Source organism: Fundulus heteroclitus, unplaced genomic scaffold, assembly GCF_011125445.2.
Source record: "Fundulus heteroclitus isolate FHET01 unplaced genomic scaffold, MU-UCD_Fhet_4.1 scaffold_76, whole genome shotgun sequence".
Lineage (NCBI taxonomy): Eukaryota > Metazoa > Chordata > Actinopteri > Cyprinodontiformes > Fundulidae > Fundulus > Fundulus heteroclitus.
Window position 1 is genome coordinate 1,194,832 of NW_023397208.1, and position 14,420 is coordinate 1,209,251.

The following is a 14,420-nucleotide window of genomic DNA, read 5'->3' on the forward strand; positions in this document are numbered from 1 at the left end:
CTTAAACTCTGTTGGATCAGACCAAATGAGCCAGCCTTTGCTCTGAAAGTGCATCAGTGAGCTTTGGTTACATTACCCCTGTCTCCGGGTGCTTCCTTGGATTGCTTTAGATCAGTATTAACTACTGGAAACTGGGAACACGTCACCAGGGTTTGTGCTTTGGGGATACCTTGACCCAGTCTTCTAGCCATTACAATTTGCCCTTCTCACTAAGCATCTAAAATTCCTGCTGTGACTGAATTAGTTTGTTTTAGACCATATCCATTCTAAAATGATATCCAATACATTATTAGCATCTTCTGAGAGTATTGTGAGCAGTTATGGTGGAGGGGACAAAGCTTTTTCCAAGCTGATATATTTTAAATGATATGTACCTCATTCAATGACAAGTGGGGAGGAGTGTGAAATATGAATGTAGAGGATGATGACAGTTGTGACTGATCAACAGGGCTTTGCTGGTATTGGCAGTTATTTTTTTGGGGGGGGAGGGGGTTGATGGCAATGTTAACAAGGACTGACGGATTGGAAATAAATAGGAAGATCAATTATTTTGGAACATGTATGTGTGATTTTCAATATTTAGTTTTCGTATTTGAGAGGAAGCATGGCAAAAAATAAAATAGAGCAGGATGGACTCTATGATGTTATGATAATGAAAAAGCATGAGGGGTGGCTTAAAAGCAGTGGGGACCCAGCCCTGTTTAAGCAGGCCAGAAACAAGCTCACCTTGGAGATCAAGGCAGCTGAGAGAAAATGCAGTGATAAGCTCAATAGTAGTTTCTCAGCTAATGGCTTTACTACAGTTGGGAAGGGTTTGAGGAGTAATCTTCAACATCAACCCCCACTCTCTCAGACAAGCTCTCTGGGAAAGATGTTAATAGGCTATTTCAGTGTCAAAATACCAGGAAAGCATTAGGGCCTGATAATGTCTCCCCAGCTTGTCTGGTCCCCATCTTTACTCTGTTTTTTAGCAAGTCTCCGGAGCTGTGTGAGGTTCTCTCATGCTTCAAACATCCACAATCGTCTGGGTTCCCAAAACATTCCCCGTCATAGGGTTAAATGACTGTAGGCCTGTTACCCTGATGTTGGTGGTCATGGAACTCTTTTAGCACCTGGTGTTGAAGAATCCGAGGAACATGACAGGCCCCCTGCTGGACCCCTGCAGTGTGCCTACTTGGCAAACAGGTTGGGAGATGATGCAATCAGCCTGGGATTACAACTCACCCTGCATACCACTCACTTCCTGCACATAAACTGTTAATACTTTTAGTTATAGTTGTCCTAAATGTCTTCATTGAGAGCAAATCGGAACCAGAGTCAATTCCTTGTTGTATGAACCAACTTGACAATTAAAACTGATTCCTATTCTCATTGTTGGAGAAGGATCTGAGCTTTTGGATGGCGTGGATTCAATGCTATTCATGATAAAAGAGTTGTTTTATGCTTGGTATTTTGACATTCATTCTCCTAATTCACATTTATCTCAAAATACACATTATTGCTCATTTTCATTTGCATATTTTACCCAATCAAGCCCTCGAATTAAATGTTAAAAGGGCATGTTTTGGTGTTAAACTGAGCTTAACTCAGTAATACATAAATAACGCTTTAACATCTTGTTGCTGCTTATGCAGAATGTAAAGCACTTCAACCGTGGGACATTTCAGCACCACGGACAGAGGAAACAGCACTGTTTACAGTAGTTATTCCTATTTTCTGACCTCTGTCACTCACAACTGTTTGTTTTCAGATCTTTACTTTAGGTTTCCATGTCTAATGAAACTACCAAGAAATCAACTACGTTCTTTGTTAAGTGAAAAATTGTTTTAAGTCAAATAACTCATTTGCTTTGTTCCTCTATATCTTGTGGTTTTGTTAGGCTATCTACACTTCTCACTTGGAAAAAAAATTGCCCCGTGGTCTCCGCATATCTCTGAATACCCTAATTCTTAACCCACAATACATACTGTGTGAAAGATGATCAGCACTGATAGGGCGAAGCCAGATCCATACAGACTCTCATTTACAACAGCAGCATAGGCTGACGAGAGCAGGGAGTGCATTACAGTGTGTAATCAATACGCTCTGACAACTCCTGATGTAATAATATGCATGTGCTGCTAGCAAACCATTTCAGTCCCTCACACACATGGATGACCCCATGGATGAGTTGCTTCTCAATTATACAGCTGAATCGCTGGGTGCAGTGTAAGCCTACGCTTTCCAAATGCATGCGGAGAAGCACAGAAAATAATTCAGTGTGTGACACCTTTGAGGGCAGACCATGCCTCTCTGTCCTCATTGGTGAAATCCAGAGAATTCACCTTGAAATGACAATTGCCAATAGTTTGCATCAGCGAAGAGGATTCACATCTTACTTGGCTTCAATTTTATTGTAGATATATGGCATGTTTCTACTTTTCAAATTTGGGACGATTCAGTTGTAGGCTCCAGCTTTTTATTCATTGCAGCAGGATGCCATGGGGACATCTGTTTGTTTTCATAAAAATAGATTACTATAATACCACTTAAATGAAAGCACAAATATCAATAAGATTTGTAATTATTTGTTCCACATTTTAGGATGCGAGCACAACGGAAATTACTTTGCTTTTTTGACCATTGTATTGGTTTATGGTAGAATATGAGATATTAATAAACACAAAGGTGCAAACAAGTTTATTATGTTGGTTATTTTATTTGTTTTGAATTCAAATATGTTATTTGTTTATTTTAATCTTTCTTTTTTTAAAAGTACTTAGGTCTGTGCCTGCTGTTTTTAAAGTGCTTTATAAATAAAGCTGATTCTGGTTTATTAAATGACCTAACATTTTTTTTTTTACAATTAATGTTTCTTGCTTTCAGTTGTTGAATTAAAGCAAAGTTTACACAAATGAGTTTCTGTTATAGACCATTTGGATAGAAAACTATAAAATGGGATTTGTCAGATAAGGCTTGATCCAGTTGCAAATCCAAGTTTTATATATTTTGCTTTGTATGATAGATGACAAATTAAAGATTTAAAATCTCAACTAATATTCATAAATCAGAGGATAATAAAGTATACATAGGTTTTACATCTGACACATGACCTTATCTTGTATTAAAACGCCACAGGATCTTGTTTCGAAAATCTTCCTCAAGCACCTGTCTAGACTCATTCAATATAAATTAATTTGGCTAAATTAGCGTTAAACAGGCACCGGTCCTTTTTTTTTCTTTGCAACATTTTGGTTTCCATTTGAAAAGAAATGAAGTGACAGTAACAGAAAGGATTAGTACGTTTGGAAGAAGTGCAAGAAAATATTGGCATATCCTGCAGCTGGTTTGAAATTAGCATCTTATTTGCATTTTTCCATAGTTGTTCAAAATCTAAAATACTCGGTACACTCAAAGCTGAACTAAAATATATTATTCTGCCTGTAGATTTTTTTCAAAGCGCAATATGTTAAACCTTTATTTCATTATTGAAAACCAACAGAACTAAGTATTTTGGTTAATCAAAGTGGACTAAATTAAACACTGATTAAAGATTATTTTCCTAAGCAGACACATTACTTTCTTAAACACCTGGTATAGTTTGTGCTGCATTGACCAGATTTCCTGATTTTGTTCAAAGGAAATTATGAATTTCTGGCACAGATGGCCAACACAAATTTGTAATTTTAGTTACTAAGCTTTTCATTGAATACAATTTGTGATGAAATGCCCTCATATCCTCTGAGGCATTTTTAGAACCAATGTGAAATGTGGAAAAGGTTTTGTCAAGTATTTACTCTCTAAATAGTCGTGCATATTATGCCTGTTTTTCCTATTTTATTTATGAGTGTTTCCTCTTTAATTTAATTTGTCATTGTAAGAAGGTGATTATGGAGCCAAAAAGCTGGCAGGATATTGTTAGTTGTCCTTAGGGGTTAGTCTGAGGACATTAAACCCACAGCGAAAATGAGCCCCAGCTGCTGGACTTTTCCCCCCAACATTTATTTGTTTGTCAATTTTAGTGTCTGCCATTGCCAAGAGACATCTCTGCCTCACGAGTGCTCCAAAACAGAGATGCCAAGGTTTCTTTTTAGCCAAATCCAATTTAATCTCCATAGGTGGTAGAGTAAAAAGCCGTCTCCGTCTCACCCAACTGTAGCCAAGGACGGCTAGGCTCCCGAAAGGAGAGCTGTTCATTCACTGCACAGCAGCCTACAGGAAACTCAAACACAACTTTTAAAACATTTAGAAAAGGTTTTACATTCAGATGGAAAATCAAAATATCAGCAATTTAGCAGAAAGATTTTGAAATGATAAAAGGGATGCACACCTGCTTCTAGCATGTACATCTTTCTTTTAATGTTTAAACAAAAGATGAGATGTGTTCGTTATGAATTTTGGTGCTGTGTGAGAAGGGGAGAATGGTTACACAACGGGAAGCTATGTCTAAAGACATGTCCTTTCCACATATACATACAAAAGAAGCTGTAACTGAATTACAAAGCATTATTCTGACTTTTAAAATCCACTTAATGTTTAATATACAAAGTATGGCATTCCTCTGACATTTCTAAAAATATCTATAACTAATGTAAGTTTTGATTTTCAAATTAAATGCTAAAGACATACTTTGTTTTTTCTTATATTACTTTCTGTATTTCATTTATTATATTAAGATTTTGCATTTCTTTTTTTTTTCCACTGGAATCACTTTTTTAGTTTATATAGTAGGAAGGTTGTGCTCAAATGGCGTAATGCATTGAATGAATATGGTTTGAGGTAACCTGAGTTTTTAAATTATTATCATCATTATTATATTGGTTATTTTGGCTAGAAACATACATTTTCCCTTTCAAATATCAAGAACCAATAACAACTGATATTATATTTTTTATATATATTTTGCTTTGTATGATCAATGACAAATTAAAGATTTAAAATCTCAACTAATATTCATAAATCAGAGGATGATAAAGTATACATAGGCTTTGTATCTGACGCAAGACCTTATCTTGTATTAAAACGCCACAGTATCTTGTTTCGAAAATCTTCCTCAAGCACCTGTCTAGAATCATTCAATATAAATTAATTTGGCTAAATTAGCATTAAACAGTCACCAGTCCTTTTTTTTTTCTTTGCAACATTTCGGTTTCCATTTGAAAAGAAATGAAGTGACAGTAACAGAAAGGATTAGTACGTCTGGAAGAACAGCAAGAAAATATTGGCATATCCTGCAGCTGGTTTGAAATAAGCATCTTATTTGCATTTTTCCATAGTTGTTCAAAATCTAAAATACTCGGTACACTCAAAGCTGAACTGAACTATTCTATTCTGCCTGTAGATTTTTTCAAAGCACAATATGTTAAACCTTTAATTATTATTAAAGGTATGTCTTTCTTTTAATGTTTAAAGAAAAGATGAGATGTGTTTGTTATAAATTTCGGTGCTGTGTGAGAAGGGGAGAATGGTTACACAACGGGAAGATATGATAAACTATCTAAAGATATGACCTTTGCACATATACATACAAAAGAAACTGTAACTGAATTACAAAGCATTACTCTGACTTTTAAAATCCACTTAATATTTAATATACAAATTATGGTATTCCTCTGACATTTCTGAAAATATCTATTACTAATGTAAGTTTTGATTTTCAAATTAAATGCTAAAGACATACTTATAAAACTAAAGTATTACTCTGTTATTACTTTCTGTATTTTATTTATTATATCAAGATCTTGCATTTCTTGTAATCATAATATGACAGTCAAATCTTTTTCCCACTGGAATCACTGTTTTAGTTTATATAGTAGGAAGGTTGTGCTAAAATGGCGTAATGCATTGAATGAATATGGTTTGAGGTAACCTGAGTTTTTTAAAATTATTATTATTATATTGGTTATTTTGGCTAGAAACATACATTATCCCTTTCAAATATCGAGAACCAATAACAATTGATAATAAAAAAATATTTTTACGTTTAAAGTTTTTTTAGTTTGTTTTTTTTAAGTCCACATTACAGATATTACAATCAACTAATTTCGAGGTTAAATTGCAGGAGTGTAAGAACATTTCCAGATTTACCAGCTCCAAATCTCCATACTGGGAATACAGGTTCACTATTGGGTGGCACTTCTGAGGTTATACAATGTTCAAATGCAAAATGCATTTGTCACAATGTGACAGATGGATTCTCACAGACTTTGGATTTGTGTGCAAGATTCATTCTTACTGTACTAACTGAGATAAGCTCAAAGAGCACTGCTCCACAAAATTATTGCTCAGTATGACACACTCAGTCTTGCATTGCAGCTAAACAGAAAATGTACCTCCTCTTATGCTGCTGATAAAGCTTATACACGTGATGATGCTGTTTCCTTCTCCAAAGCAAGGCTGGGACTGCAGAAACCTCCAGTATTTAAAGGGGAATTCTGCAGGTTGTGAGGATACATCCAAGTGCAGATGTGACACCTCTGGCCGTAGCAATGGGAGACAGTCTAAGTACTAGGAGCATGGTAGAGTCATGATTGCATTCACACTCAAATTTGCAGTCGAACAAAGAATGCCTGATCATTCTGGGAGGTCCTAGAAATGTTAGGGTGTTCTTAATCCAGACGTCAAAAGAGATTGAGAAGATGAAAGACAACTCAAACATACCGTTCCAAATGTGTGCGACACCATCCTATTCCACATAATGAATTTGTAGGGGATGTTGATAAGATGTTGGGGGATTTAACCAAGTGTCTCGAGCTGTGAATGATGTGTTCGAAGCTTTTGTCTATCACTCCCTTTCCTCCCAGTCTTTTAGCTCTGACCTGTCACTATATTGACATCTTGCTCTGTGATGCCACAGCCTAAAATCTAGCAGGGTTAATGTCTGTCTGTCCATTCCCACACATCTTTTTTTTGGACATGTTATGAGTAGTTACTGTCCATGGAATATAAAGTGGCATTTAAAGAAACAACGCCTGAAATGAAATAGTAATGACAGTGATGTTAGCTCACGCTTTGGGCCAAAGGACATAAAAGAGGAGGTCTTAGCCACTTAAGGATATGTGTGACTATTCTAACATAAGTGTCCTCATTATGTATGCTTAAGAGAGAGTTATTTGCTTTTGTGGCTTTAAGCTTAGAGTTGTCTGTCTGCACTAAGTGTAAGTGTATGTTTATGCACTTGCGAGTGTGTAGTTGCAGATAGGAGCTGATTTTCATTAATTATGGGTGTTTCCCTGCTTTCCTCCAGGACTGATAGTACGCTGCAGTGAAACTGGCTCATTGGAATAAATGGCATTAGCACTTTGTTCAATGCTTGCCCTTGGGGTCTTGTTTCTCAGCCCTTTTTTTTTTTGTTTTAAGTGGCAGCCTTGCGTGAAGCCCCCCTTGCACTTTGCCTGTTTCTTAAGCATTACCCTCCCTGTGGAATTCCCCACCAGTGTATTTAACTTTAAATGGAGAAGGGAAAACAATGACAGGAAAGACTGAAAAAAAGCCAAACAACCTGCTATGATTAGCATCTGTATTAGCACTCATCAATCTGTGTAACCTTTAGAGAAGCAAGATGAGCATGACAGAGCATTAAGCTAACAAACTAAAAGAGACAAACAGCACGGCGGGTATCGGGACGGGACATATGGTTAGTGCACAGCTACATATACACTCTGGCAGAGACTCTCAGAGCAGCATCGGAGGGGAGGGTCGCTTTTCTCATTAGCATGACTGCCTGGATGGAGGTGGAAGTAAGCCCAATGCAAGGGGGCAGACTTTGCCGAGAGGGGCCCACACAGGAAGCCGTTCCTCCAACATGAAAGCTAAGATGATGTCTGTGACTCCATATAATTCCTACTGGATTTTTTTTCCTCGTTTTCCCCACCATTTTGCACTCCTCCTCCTAATCATATCCTGCATCCGCTCTCCCAACCCATCTCGTCCCTAACCTCTTCACTAATCATGGAAGCTGGAGAGGAATAAATGCTGAACAGATGCTAGTATTGTCAGGGGCCGCTTATGAGCAACCATGTTTTCACGGCTCAGTAGGAATGAATACTTTGGGTGGGTTACCATAGATTAGCCCTTCCTCTGCACAGTTTAACCCTGACTACTTGTGTCCCAGTGCCTGTTTGTGTATGGACATATTAAAATGCTTTTGTTTCCTCAGTAGTAGCAGCTGTTAACAAACACCTGCGGGAACCTAATACTGACTAAAGAACATTTCTAGCAGATTTTGTGGTGCCGTATGGGTTACAAAGTTGCTTTAGGTTATCGTGAAATAGTTGTTGTTTTTTCTTGTTATCTTGCTATAGTACAGGCTCGGGCTGTTGGTTCTTCCCAAAGGATCACATGACTAACTTGGATTCTTGTTGAGGCCCTAATCACTGGCTGAACCAAAGTAACAGCAGTCTGTTAACACACAGAGCCATTTCACGTTTGACTTGAGTAAATAAACACTTAGATGTACACAGTAGGATGAAATTGGCTGATGATGATATTGTTTTCAGCTCTTACTGTAACCTTTCAAATCCGTCAGGTGTGGGCATCTGCTGCAGGGAGACTCAGCACAGGCTGAGTATCTTATTGGGATGCAATGTGTATGTGCAATGCTGAACGGTAAAAAGCCCTAAAGACCTCTTTTTATGTGTAAATATGTTTAGAAATTGTTAGAGTAAATCAGATGCGCTAGCCAAGATTGATTTTAAATGTCTTTGCGTAATACAGATTTGAACAGAAGGTATAAGTTACAAAAAGTGCCAACTTTTAATACGATTTTAAGATTTTCCGGTCCAAATACTTGACTGGTCATCCAATGACTGGTTGACCTGAATATAAATATATATATATATATATATATATATATATATATATATATATATATATATATATATATACACATATATACATATATACATACATACATCAATTCTACGGGTCTGTAGTCCTTGAGGCCTGTTACTATTGCCTTTGTTGAGATTGGGATGATGGTGGCTTCTTTCAGACAGGTCAGGACCTCTGCTTGGGCCAGGGATAAAAGTTCTGTCAAGACTCCAGGAAGCTGGTCAGCACAGGCATGTAGGACTTTACCCAGAACTTCATCTGGCCAGAAATGTGTCAAAGTGGGCAAATAAGTGGTTTGATCCTTCTGCTAGCGAGGTAGAAGCATTACCTTGGTTTGATCTGTTTTTTACTATAAAGCACCCTGGCTAAGGAAATTGGATGTAATAGCTCTTTTTTGTCGATTTTGTGGCTGACCGATCTGGCTCTGGTCCAACAGATGCTCGGGATCCTCCAATTTTGAGTGGCTGGCACTCAAGCCTAGCTAGCAAGCCCCCTCTGCTCCCACACTGTTGTTTATGATGTCTTCGCCGGTGCAGTTCTTCCCAGACCCAAAATCAAGCAGGGAAAGCCCAGTAAATCTATGTCCTCTGGGATGTTGTGAGATGACTGATACTCCCTTGTAATTTCCATACTGCTCAAAATTCCAATAGTCCTTAGTTTGGTCAGAGATTAGGAATGTCTACAACCTGTTACACTTCCATATTTACACAATAAGACACACATACACGCGATATAGCATAAAAAGCACCAAACCAGAGAACCCAGAGCCGCTGCAAGTACACGCACCACCATCACACTTTGGTTGGGTTGTTGTGTTAAATCACAACCTATCACAGCTTTTGTAGCTAGTAGTAGCAGATGTCTAAAAATGTTAAATTATAGGCTTGTGCAATAGTCTTTGTATGAACCACAGTGACCTTTTTGAGAGTGGGGATGTTTTACCATATCAGATCTCCACTTGTGATTTATCGTGTTATTTAAAAATCATTGCATTCAATCTATTTGTAAGATATTATTCAGTTGATCTAGGGGCAAGAATTTTTTTGTTATAAATCATATGCTTATAGTTTTTTAATGTCTTTTGAATTATTATTTTTATTAATTTATGTTTTAATTGGCCCCCCCTGTAGAGCTTCATTGTATTATTTAATCATGTTAAAAATTGATAAAGTAAAATAATACATAAATGAATAAGTACAAAAATTCTGTTGCATCAAAGAAAAGGTCTGCGGTCATATGTTTTCAACAATAATACCATCTTAACTGAACCTTACTCAACTGAAAATCTGAACTACCCATCTAAAGAAAATATGCAAAAACAGGAGCAAAGATCTTGTGAACCAAAAATGTCCCCCAAAAATTAAAACATAAGCATTTTTAACCACTTTTATGCAACTTTCAAAGAAGCTATTTAAGCACCTTCAACTCCATATCTTATTATTCCGTCTTATGTACTTGTATATAATTTATGGAGCCAAAATTATGTTTGTGACATTAAATCCAAACTCCAACAAAACTGCATAAACATTACCATATGTTTTCAAGCACATACTAGAATTTTCTTCAACTGTCTCTCAGCCATCCATATCTGCACATTATACAGCCTTAATCACTGATGGAAATTTTTTAGACTTGAAGAGGGTTTAGATGTGTGTATTAGGCGTGGACAATAATCCAATATCAATATATATCGCTATATAACCTTATTCAATAACAGTGACATGACATTTCCCTTATTTGAAAATACATTACAGTTCATGATTACAGCATTTGTCACTGACTGATGTTCCAGGTTTTATGTAGTTTTATGTGTTGTTGTATTGGAGGAGTTTTATAAACATGGCAAAATAATTGTCATAAATTTGCACAGGCAACTGTTGTGGGCATTCTTGGCAGTTTTTCTGAGGCTTCTATTTTGTTAACATCAATATCATAATTATATGATATCGACTAAAATAAAGAAATATATTGTGATATAAATTTTTGCTGTATCGTCCATTCCTAGTGTGTATTTAACAAAAAGATTAAAAAAAATATATCAGAAGTTATTTAAGCTGGTTTTCAGTTCCCTTTTACCAGTAATTGTCACAATGTGATGCTGAGACTCTGCAGTTCATTACTTGTTGCTTTATTTCAGTTATAACTTTCTTATAAATACAATCTGACACATAATCGTATAAAGTTGTGAACTCATTTTGATATTAGAGATGATGAGAAGGAAAGAGGGGGAGCGTCTCATTACAAGTCAGCCCAGGGCCATTTATTTGACAAAGCATTTTCAATGCTGCCCCATGCACTTCCCAATCATGCTGCCTGTCACTTTGACACAGAATTGAGTGATACTGATTGCTTTTACCATAGCTAAATATTTGTATCTCTCAGTTTTCATTAAGATAGTGCATTCTACCCTGTGCTGGATATTGTAGAAACGGTTTTGTAAACGGCTTAATTTTGGCAAAAATGTCCCCTGCATTTAGATTTTATTTTTGCCACACTTTAAATAAATCTCAGAAAAGGATGCAGTTTTCCATTGATTAATTAATTTATTAAAAAAAAAGAAGGCTCTCCGCACCAACATGGATTTGGTGCGTAAGTGAACTGGTTGTGCAACCCTTACTGGCAACAGCTGGCATCAAGCATTTACAGAATCAAGCAATAAGTAATTTAAATTGCTGTGGTGGAATTCGTCCGTCCATACATCCCAACACAATTCTCTATACTATTAAACAATTCAGCGCCCACTTTTTGTGAGCTTTAACGTCTCAGCCACTAAAGATCTATATTGGTTGTGGGCATTACGGGCAGTTAGAGTCTATCCAGCTTTCTATGTATATTATCGACATGTGCGGTGTGAATTCCTTCTCATCACTCTTTCTGCCTCCGACATCAACTAACCATTAGCACCTTGACAACTGCTATCTGTGACAGGTGTGAGAGTCTATTGCAAGGCTCCATCCAACAGGCTGAATATTAGATTAGCCTGTGCAATGTGAAGTCATGACACTTGGAATATGATAGCCAACAGTTATTGCGTTCCAAGTAGTCTTTGCTATGTTCGTCTTTTTACAACGTTGGTGCTAAGGCAATGAAACATTTGCAGTATAATATGCAGCAATAGTATAGAAAGCTTTGTACTTTCTATATTTGTCATTTTGTTCCTTTTTAATTTTGAATATTGCAATTTTAGTTTTAAATTTAGATTTGTTTTTATAATTGTTCTATTTTATTTTCTAGCCCGTTGTAATTTTTCTCAGCTGTGAAAAGTGTTTATTTTTTCCAGTTGGCATCAATACAAATCTGTTACTTTAACTCACAGACATACATGTGAGTTAAAGTTTACAATAACTTTTCTCAGTTCATTTCATTTCAAAATGTCTTTATCCGTGTCCTTTCAGAGAGATTATTTCTCGACAGGAGAAAGCTGAACAAACAGTCCTCAAAATAATGCATTAAAATGTCAAATAAATATCATACAAGAAAGACAAAACAAGGTAACTCATAAAAAGTCATGAAACGCTCATCACAATATCCGCATCCGATCATCTCCTGAAACATTCTGCTGACTCACAACCATTCTTATTCAAAACTATTTATCAATATCCTTCAGACGCCTCGTTTAATTGCTTTTTTTTTCTTAAAAACTTCCCTAATAGGGGAGATTTTTTAAGCCATTCTTGTACGTCTGTACCACCAGTAACCTTTGGTTATTTGTGTGCTCTGCTGGGTGCAGATGTTTGAACAAAGCTTGGGAATTGCCTTGTTCCAAATGAAACAAGCTTTAAATCAGTATGCATCCCACTGCCCTAAACTACTCATTTCCTCTGAATTTACTAGAGCGCTAACTTGGTTTGTGACCTTTTCCTCTGCAGCACCTCCAACCGTCCGCATCATTCACTCCGGGCACGCCTGTAATGTTGAAGAGGAGCGGCACACAGAGAGAGTGTACACCATCAGAGAAGGAGAGACCCTGGAGCTCACCTGTCTAGTGACAGGCCATCCTCGGCCACAGGTAAAGGAAGCGATTTCATAAACCCCACCACCTTAAACCACTGGCAAAAATAGCTACACCAGGATATCATGGGACAAGATGGTAATTGGGCCTCCATCTGTCTTCATCTTTTAATTCTGAGCAGGCGTCAGAGTGGCACACTAAACCAGCTTAAAAAGTTTAATCCTTTAATTAATGATGGTTTAGCTTGCACTGTGCACCTGCATGTTTATAATAAAAGCCTAATGAGAACGCAGGAAGCAAAACAGCAGAAACATCTGCCAAAACAAAGCATAATGAGTGAGAAACAGGCTGCGGTAAAAAGACTCTGGGTCATGTAAATCCACATGGGTGCTCGGCGTCAGATAAAAGCTTTTTCTCACATTCGTATTTACAGATGTGATATGAACTAATTAAAAAAAAAGAAAAATAAGGCTTTGTATTTGTTCTTGTTTTCCTCTTGCTTTCATCACCATCGCATCAGGCAAGAGTTGGAAAGATAGTTCCATCTTCTTGTTAGGAGTTTGATCCCTGCAGCTACTGCTTTGCCTAAAGTTACCCTACCCTCATTTTTTTTTTCTCTTGTACTAATCTTCTTCAGCTAACCTTTCAAACAGTTAGGTCATGTTTTTTTTTTTTCCAATTACATACGATTTTCCCTCATGCTCAGACCAGATCAAGCTCATTTGCACCTAAATAATATGACTGAACCTTTTGTCGATGGACAGGGCCGTTAGTTTATACGCTTGCCCTTTGGACATCAAAGCAAGAGAGAGTATTGATTTTTATTTTACAATTGTTGAGGTGAAGCCCTTTAAATTAGCAAATATCAGACATGTGGTATCCTTTTTTTGACAGATGGGGCACAACGTTGCATTCATCATTATCTTTTCACTTAATTAGGACTTTTTTTTAAAACCGAACAGAGCAAGAAGGGAAAGGGTGCGAAGAAAGGAGAGCGGAATATCAAACGCCCTGCAGGGCTCTGGTTGGGGAGGTAGATTCTCCTTTGAAACAGTCTTTATGATACTCATGCAGATCCCCTGGCACAGAGGGTCTCTGCAGACTTTGGGACGTGTCTGAGTTTTCTCCCCCTCTGGCAGTGGCAGGGGATCTGAGTCTGCACACAACCATCCTGAGTCTCTGTGGAAGTTGCAGAGGTCATCTTGGGAGGCAGCAAAAAAGTGGGATTTGCTTTTGTTATTATCAATAGAAATGGAACATAAGACCTTGTTGGCTACCGACATTTCAAATTTTTTTAAGCAAACTAAGTTAATCTTTTCATTAATCCTTTTTCAAAATTTCTCTTTACTCCTGAGTTCAACCTTTTAATTAACTTAAGTTTCTTATCTTTCACAAAGCATGTATGTGGCAAATGTAATCAGTTCTTTCAAATGTAGTAGAACTTTATCTGCTATGCTTTGACCAGTGTGTGTGCTATTACAAACCAGATTTCCCTTGGTCATTCCAATATTTCTTTAATCATTCACAGCCAAAACCCAAAACATGATGGCTCATGCAAAGGCCCCATAATTTAAAAAAGAGACAATCAATGATTTGTGTTCAAGAAGTTCCTGACAGGGTTATTAGAGTCATAATGTATTGTTTTAGTGCAGATTTA

The 14,420-nt window shown here is 37.0% G+C and overlaps 1 protein-coding gene across 3 annotated transcripts in view; it reads left to right on the forward strand.

Moving 5' to 3' along the window:
* Window positions 1-14,420, forward strand: part of mdga2a (MAM domain containing glycosylphosphatidylinositol anchor 2a) — a 249,857-nt gene that overhangs the window by 71,027 nt on the left and 164,410 nt on the right. For all 3 annotated transcript variants that reach the window (XM_036134196.1, XM_036134197.1, XM_036134198.1), the window contains exon 2: window positions 12,681-12,820. In XM_036134196.1, coding sequence (XP_035990089.1) covers window positions 12,681-12,820 — 140 coding nt within the window. The remainder of the gene's footprint in view (window positions 1-12,680; window positions 12,821-14,420) is intronic.